The sequence below is a fragment of the Phaseolus vulgaris genome, chromosome 8 (genome assembly GCF_000499845.2).
Source record: "Phaseolus vulgaris cultivar G19833 chromosome 8, P. vulgaris v2.0, whole genome shotgun sequence".
In the NCBI taxonomy this organism is placed as follows: domain Eukaryota; kingdom Viridiplantae; phylum Streptophyta; class Magnoliopsida; order Fabales; family Fabaceae; genus Phaseolus; species Phaseolus vulgaris.
The window spans coordinates 1,825,620-1,833,527 of record NC_023752.2 but is presented as its reverse complement, the minus strand read 5'-3'; the positions used below and the strand labels follow the sequence as shown (position 1 = coordinate 1,833,527).

The window sequence follows — 7,908 nt, the reverse complement described above, 5'->3', positions numbered from 1 at the left end:
TATAAATTAATAAACATAATAAGTAACTGGGTATAAATTAAATGCAATAAATATATATAAATAAAAACCATAATTAAACTAAATAATAGAAATATGAAAGAATAAAAGTAAATAATATATATTTCAAATTAAATAAAAAATTAATAGAACATACATGAATTTATATTAATATAAAAACGCCTTAACCTCACTATCTCTTATTTTTTTTATTGAAGGTATACACTGTAATTAGAATTACAAATGTTTTACAGAAGCTTTTACATTTATAAATTATTTTATTGATATTTTTATATTTAAATTATTGTCTATTTAATAAATTTATTGGGACGAAGTGGATTTTAAAATTGATTTTGTTAACTTTTAAAAATAAATAATGATATTAATTACACTCTTCTGTTAAGATTATTGTCTTGCTAATAAAAACAGTAATAAATAATATATGGTCAACGGTATATTTTAGAATCTAATGATGCAATTTAATAATAAATAATGTATAATTAAATAATGGAAAAAATTAAAACTCTAAATTATTAGTTGGATAAATGAAGTTCATAATATTTTTTATTTATATTTAGAGTGGTTTTTTATTATTAATAAAAATATTTATATTTAGAGTAGATTTTTATTATTAATAAAAATTTATAAAATAATTCTTAAATTGATATTTAAATTAGGCTTTAAAAAACTAATTTAAAATATATAATAATAAATAAGTAAAATCTAATAAATATTGATTAAATATTAATTTAAAATAATTATTTTCTTATATTAAGAAGTTTATGCAATATTTTATTTTGTAAAAACAAATATCACAATGATTCACTAAAAAATAATGTAGTTGTAATCAATTCTAACTTGTCAATAATTTAATTTAATATAAAATTTGATTTCACAGACCATCATTTATTTACAAAAACAACCTTTTAACACAATCAGGTTAGGTTCTAGGAACATTTTAATATCACATAATTTAAACTTTGTCAATTATTTATAAATAATAAAAAATTTGTACTCTAATTTACTATGTTATAAAATATTGCTTTTATGACATATATAATCAGCTTCTTACTTGAAAATATATGATTCTTAACAAACTATCACAGTTATCTCATCAGCGTTTTAAGAGACAGACATTATATCACCTTGTTATTTATTATTATACTATTATAATAACTTATAAAATCTGAAAAAGAACTAATATATTTTTTTTCTCTCATTCTTTTCCTTCCAAATCATAATGCACCATCTTTTATTGTTATTTATAAATAATTACAAAAAAAAATCACAATTTGTCATATTATTCAACTAAAATATACACTAATGAAAAGTTTTATAAAAAGAACTTTTAAAAGGGTAATCTTCATTTCACTTTATTTTTTATTTAATAATAAATATGATTATAATTAAAGAAAGATTGTTTGAATTGAATGAAAGTAAGTGAAAAATGTGAAGAAAGAAAGTTTGTAGTTGTTTCAATCGAAGCAGTAGAATAAATTTAGTTATTTATTAATATATTTAAAAAAAATTATAAAATAAAAATTTAAAAGGTACTAGAAATCATATAATACATCTGAAGAAGGGGAATGCCATAATTATGCATCTTTGATATCCAATAAAGAGAGAAAAGACTTTGTATTACTATTCTCCAAAGTTAACAGTCAAAACAATCACCAAGTACTTCTTTCTTAACTCCTAAGTACATTGTAAATGATATCACTATATTACCCAATTGACAGTAATGTTTCCAAGCCATATGAATAATGGGAACTGAGCCAAAGCAATCAAGAGCAAGAGATAGTGGTGTTTGCTTGAATCATAACTCCTTACTTCAGCAAAAAGGACTCTCTTCATTGTTTTAACCAAGAACACTGCCATACACAAGCAGGTTGACAGCATCAGAAAGTAGTAGGAGTAACTCCACACCATTCTTCCACAAACAGCCAAACACAAGCCAGTGAAAGTGTACCCAGCATATGCTATAATGTCCAATAGAGGTGCTTCTCCAGTGCCCAATGAAAGTAAAGTAACTTTAAGCAGCCCTGTTTGCATAAACCAACCAACCAGTCCCTTGATAAATAGCCAATTCAAAGCTTCAGGACTAAACCTGCCCACAAAGAAAAAAGCATGTTTGAAAAACTATGACAAACTAGAAAGCATGTGGAGATGGAACAAACTCAGCACTACAAACCAAACTAAATTCTCAGTGAAAGTTTTCAATATCCGTCTATGTAATTATTAAAATAAAAATCAAGAAAATTAAATTAGTAATCTTCATACCATAGAAGATAATTACTTGTCTGAGTTGTAATCAAATTTTATGTTTTAGTTTGGAACACAAGAATAAAAGATAATTTTTGGATTTGAATTTCTTTAAGGAAAAAGACTCATTATTACAACCGCAGACAAAAAGGGAGGTGCCAATGTTCAACTCTGATAATATACAGTATCATTTTTTTATTGCACAAGGTAAATAACCATTTGTATTTCCCATGGCGTCACCACCAACAAGCAAAAATCCCTTTTAAAGAACAGTGAGATAGTATATACAGGCAAAAATAAGCTCACGCAGGGGCCAGGTAGCTAAATTTGAGTTTGAGGGAAAATACATTTGATCACTTCAGCAATTAAGATTAAGGAGATATTATACTTACTTTCCACGTAAACCAAGTGAGATGCCAGCAAGAACAACATAGGTACCAAATGCCATTAATGGAATGTACAAGTCAGGAGCATTTATGTCATAAATTGGTGGTTTATAAGAGAGCCTACCTCCCACCGGTTCAGTAATTCTAGTCCAATGACCCTGAACACAAGAAAAAAAAAGATAAGGGCAAGCAAGAAGATAGAATAAGATAATGAAATGAAAATTCAACTAGATATATGTGAAAAAGGGTGACACTATTGCAGCTTACCCGGTGCAGGAATGGGAACAAAACAACCTTTAATTTGTTCTTAACATAGTGATCATTCACTTGAAAGTAGTACTGGGGATCAGAGAAATACCGGCTTATCTGTAGTTAAACAAATAAATATATTAAAAAAACCTTTGAATTCACAACTACATATAATATCTATAATTAAGTTAACATGCTAACTAAGGATATTTCAAATTATCTTTCAGCTGCATGGGTTTCTTCTCCAAAATCAAAGGAACCTGACTTGATTGAAATGTAAGCATTATTGCACTGAGAGGATATGCCATATATGAAATAGATTCAAAATTGAATTGCAATAATGCAGAACATTTGAAATTTTCTACAAAAAGATTAAAAGGGAATACAAATATTAAGATGCAAAGTTGTATGGTACAAATGTTTCTGATCATCAGCAGATAAGCATTGTTCACATGATATACCAAACAGCTTAGAAACACTGTATTAAAGAGGTATTCTAAGTTTACTAACAAAAAGCAGTTTTCCACACACAATTTAGATGCAAGGAAGACGATGCAAAACAAGAAAGAAACTAAACATACAAAAAGCTGAAATGACAGAGAAACAAAATCAAATATAATTTTGCCAACCGCGAATTAGAATGTCAAATTAAATGATTCAATAAAAAAATTATAGAACGATACATACATTGCTTTGGACGTACTCAGAACTTGACCCTAATATTTTTTCTCCATATGCACCCAATCCACCTCGAATGAGTCCTGATCCAGCAGAATTAAATGCATTCCCAAACAAATTAGGTTGTGAGCTCGTTGGAGGTTGAGGATGCAGTTGAGGTGCCCCCGGTGGCATCCCAACATTATTATACATTCTTGCTGCTACATAAAAAAGCATACAATCAGAACTCAGAAATATCTTTTTTCTAGATTCTATGGAGTCTACAGCTGCAATATCAGCCTCATCAACAATATTTTTAGACTCTCCAGCTGCAATTGTGGTTACATAGGCCACACAACCATAGCCGCCAAAAAGTAGAAGATAAATAACCACTTGATGCAATAAATCAAATAAGTACAAAAGAGTAACGTCTCATGACATGAAGAAAACATCCAACTAAAAAATAACAAGCCAAGCCAATGCCAAGATCCATTCCAGTTCAGATGTAAAGACAACAGTCTGCTAAATCATGGGGTAACCAAAACCTCACTCTCCCAACCTATCCAAGTTCCCAATTTGTTGATACCGCAAACCCTGTCCCACCCTAGCTAGCATCACAAATAAATACCGATGTTTGAAACATGAATAAACATAACACAACAATTTCATTTATTTTATTATCGCAGTGCTCCACGGGGGTTTAAGAAAGAACAGCATGAACTTCTAGTGACTTCCCTAACATTGACAAACACAAACAAGGTAGAGAAATGGGGATTAGTAATACCCGTTTGAAAATAATGGATTTAAATCAGTAGCACGTTAAACAATCCTGAACAATGAGATGAACATAAAACGAAGGAGGAAAGGGTCGTTTTATTTTTATGATAGCGTAGGGTTGAAGAAGCCCAGATAAAGAGAAGAAGAAAAAGTAGTGAGATATTGGAGGTGGCACAAACCAGGGACAACCCAATTGCAAAGAGGTATAACAGAGTGGAAATTTGTAAGCTTTAGAGCAAACAAAGGCGCAGAGAGAAAGAGAGTGATCCACGATTGAAATGCGAAAAAGAAGAATAATGAAAAATCATAAGGGGAAAGAAGAAGAAACCTGAATAGAAAGAGAAAGGGGCAGAGTCAACAAGAGAAACGCGTTTGGGAGACGAATTGAAGAAAGAAGACAGAGTCGAAGATCTGACAGTGAAAGCCTTAAGCAACTGAACCGAATCAATCAAATTCAAAGTTTTTCTTTCCTTTCTTAATACGCACCGTTTTGATCTCTTCTCCAATCTTCTTACCCAAGCTACTAGTATTCTACCGTCTTTTCTTATTCGGAATAATAATAATAATAATAATATATAACAAATGAATTATAGAAAATTGGTTTAATAGAAAACAAATAATGATTTTAATGAAGATGATAACAACATTGATTGCATTCCTTTAGTAATTTTCATGTCACAGCTTAAAAACGAGAGGTAATAATAAAAAAATGTGAAAATTATATTATATTAATAATTAATTATATATAATTGATAATTGTTAATCTGTTTTTATTTGAAAAAAATTATAATATCGTTGGTTGAATTTTAACATTTTATATAGTAAAAATTCTTGAAAGTCTTTAAAAATTTATAGAATTTGAAAGGATCTTATATATTTTTTAGAGAACATTATAATTTTAAAAATAAATGAGCTGTAAAATTAAAAGGTCTTTTTCATGACAAAAACTGAAATATTAATTCACTGCGTACTCCCAAGAGTATTTGGTTAAAAAGAAAAATAAAGTGAAATGAAAAATACTCATAAAACTTACTTATTTTTTCATTTTTTATTTTGGTTTCACATATCATTTCATGTTCTTTTATTCCTGCGTAAAATCGGTTATGTTATGCTGAGTTTGGTATTATTGTAAATTTGGTGATTAATATACATGTCAATGTTTTATGGTGAATTGTTTTGTAATTTTCATTTTTCACTCCAGCAATTGATATTAATTTGGTTCATCGAACCCTTCTTATAACTCCAAGGAGAAGTAGATACCAGAAATAATGCATACTTATTATTTGCATTTACATGCAACCAAAAACCACAACAATATTAATACTAAACAATATATATATATAGGTTGGATCACCGTCACTTGTTAACGGAAACTGTTTGATAAGTTATGATACGTATTAAATTTAATACGGTCCATTAACAATAGAGTCCATTATAAACTTTATTATACTACACTCAAATAAGGTATGTTCTAGTCAATAAATTAATCACACTCAAATACGGAACACTTGTTTGATTGTTGGAAAACCTTTTACCGATACATTGTCAATCGAAATACATTATCAATCGAAATCTAAAGAGAAAAAAAAAAAAAAAAAAAGCGTGACTAAAAAAAATAATTAAGTTGTTAAATCGGTTATAAATACGGTCTAGATCCAACATACCTATAATATATAAATTTTTGTGGTGACATATAGAAAAAAAATAGTGATTTGATAATTTAGTTTTATTAATATGTTACTGTCAAATGTTTCAATGGTGTTATGTATTTGAAGATATTCTCTCTTAATTTAGCAACTTTATTATTTGATTTATTTTAAAAATATATATGTTTACCATGGATTTGTTTTTGGCAAAGTGAGAATTTATTAGGCCAAATCCGTGGGAAACATCCTGGGAAAGACTATAATGTTTTTCACAAAATAAATCCGTGGGAAATTACCAAAAATATAATGCATTTTCATTTTTGAGAAGTTTAAGAATTTGTATAATGAATAAATGTCATTTTTACACATATATAAAGTACTTTTATTTTTGAAACTATTTTCCCATAAGGAATTACATTGTTTAATTTGTTTTTCTAACTTGACTTATAATATGGGTTTTTTAAGTAATTTATTGGTCTATTTTAATATCTATTTTCAATGATTAAAAAATATCATGTTAGGAAATGAAATACAAAATTGGTATGTGAGATGAGGTTTAAATTTATTTATGTTATTTGACTTTATCTCAATACCAACTCTTTGATTTTCTTACATGTATTTGGGATAAAATCTGCTATCTCATCTTAATAGCATTGGAATAGAGTTAGACAGAACAGAATTTTGAAGGAAAAAATGGGACAGAAACAGCATTAACCTGCATTTTTTTTATTGAAAAATGGTTGTCTATAAACCATAAAATATTATTCTAAACAAAAAGGCCTTCATTCAAGTGGCTGATACACAAACAATCTTATTCCTCCCTCTACAAAGTGAAAAAAAAATGCTAAAAGCAAAAGATAGCAAAAGAAAATAAATACATAAAGCCAAAAAACCACATTTTGAAAGACATAAATAGCCACTTGGAGAGATCTTCATTAGATTCATTTGTTAGCCCCAACTGCGTTTTTTGCAGCATCAGCAGCTCCTTGTGCCTTTGCCTGCATTTGTTGGCCAGTCTACAACACCATAACAGTTTCATCAAAATCCTCCATAATTTTGAGCTTGTTCTAAAGAATCCAACATCATGGAAAACTTTTTTCTTAAACTTCAGTTATTTCTATAAAAAACCAAACTGTTTGTAAAATAAATTTGACTGCACCAACATAAAATTACCTCAATCCTGCTTTTCAAGAGTGGTTCTGATTATACTTTATTATAAACAGACAACAAAACTGAATTGTTCAAACAAATGTTCTCACCTCTTGGCATGATTCTTTGGCAGATTGAGCAGCATTGCTTGCACTGTCCATCATGTTACCTGCCTTCTCCTGAATCATCAATAACATTATTCCCAGTTGTCATGCCACTATATTGAGAAAGTACTGCAAAAATTTAAGGATATGAATATATTGAACACATGGTATAAGTGCAAAACTCACCTTAGCTTGTCCCACGGCTTGACCAGCTTGATGGCTCAAGTTCTGAGATTGATCCATTTTTCAGTTTGCTTGTGTTGAGTTTTGGTCTTGAAAAAGCAGAAGGTAATTTAGCAAATACTTCTTAATATGAGATGTAACTTACAATGGTGGGGTGCATGTATATATAGTGGCTCAAACTAACACATGTAATGACATGCACCATTTAGGTGAGAAACATTTGGCTCAAGACCAGGCACTTCATTTGCTTCTGAAATTGACAGTTAAACCATAATTAGTCAGGAACCTAAAACTTAGGCTAATTGGAATGGATCCATGGTGCTAAATAGAAAGCATATAACTGTTGAATGTGCAAAGGTACATGAACTTCAAGGACAAAGTTTAAACGTACCTTCTCCTGATAAAATGCAATTTAATCAAGCAAATAGAAAACATTCAATTAGCTGAAGAAACTTGGTACAAATATTAAGGATTAAACTGTCTCAAATCAAAATTTGG

General features: G+C 29.0%; 2 protein-coding genes across 5 annotated transcripts; both read right to left on the bottom strand.

The window, feature by feature from the left end:
* Positions 1-1,601: 1,601 nt before the first annotated feature.
* On the bottom strand, positions 1,602-4,841 carry LOC137825785 (uncharacterized). Of its 4 annotated transcripts, none has more exons than XM_068631572.1 (5): positions 4,657-4,841; positions 3,582-3,772; positions 2,913-3,011; positions 2,652-2,803; positions 1,602-2,104 (listed from the first exon to the last, which is right to left on the bottom strand). In XM_068631572.1, the coding sequence occupies exons 2-5, from the start codon at positions 3,762-3,764 to the stop codon at positions 1,717-1,719; spliced, it is 822 nt and encodes a 273-aa protein (XP_068487673.1). In that variant the 5' UTR covers positions 3,765-3,772; positions 4,657-4,841; the 3' UTR covers positions 1,602-1,716. The 4 variants fall into 4 exon arrangements, with proteins under 4 accessions (XP_068487673.1, XP_068487672.1, XP_068487674.1 ...); XM_068631571.1 differs by having other exon boundaries at positions 3,582-3,769; positions 4,657-4,823; XM_068631573.1 differs by lacking the exon at positions 4,657-4,841 and adding an exon at positions 4,508-4,656 and having other exon boundaries at positions 3,582-3,769.
* A 1,834-nt stretch (positions 4,842-6,675) lies between these two features.
* On the bottom strand, positions 6,676-7,660 carry LOC137826262 (stress-induced protein KIN2-like). The gene is made up of 3 exons (XM_068632160.1): positions 7,414-7,660; positions 7,234-7,302; positions 6,676-6,990 (listed from the first exon to the last, which is right to left on the bottom strand). Exons 1-3 carry the CDS (start codon positions 7,468-7,470, stop codon positions 6,916-6,918), a joined length of 201 nt encoding a protein of 66 aa, XP_068488261.1. The 5' UTR covers positions 7,471-7,660; the 3' UTR covers positions 6,676-6,915.
* Between the last annotated feature and the right edge of the window lie 248 nt (positions 7,661-7,908).

Excerpts from the sequence above, each read along its gene's own strand:
- LOC137826262 (XM_068632160.1), bottom strand. The coding sequence starts at position 7,470 with ATGGATCAATCTCAGAACTTGAGCCATCAAGCTGGTCAAGCCGTGGGA. Across the intron at positions 7,303-7,413 it reads AAGCCGTGGGACAAGCTAAG|GAGAAGGCAGGTAACATGAT; the intron begins GTGAGTTTTGCA and ends TTGATGATTCAG. Across the intron at positions 6,991-7,233 it reads CCAAAGAATCATGCCAAGAG|ACTGGCCAACAAATGCAGGC; the intron begins GTGAGAACATTT and ends ATGGTGTTGTAG.
- LOC137825785 (XM_068631572.1), bottom strand. The coding sequence starts at position 3,764 with ATGTATAATAATGTTGGGATGCCACCGGGGGCACCTCAACTGCATCCT. Across the intron at positions 3,012-3,581 it reads CTGAGTACGTCCAAAGCAAT|ATAAGCCGGTATTTCTCTGA; the intron begins GTATGTATCGTT and ends GTTTAACTACAG. Across the intron at positions 2,105-2,651 it reads TCACTTGGTTTACGTGGAAA|GTTTAGTCCTGAAGCTTTGA; the intron begins GTAAGTATAATA and ends CTTTGTGGGCAG.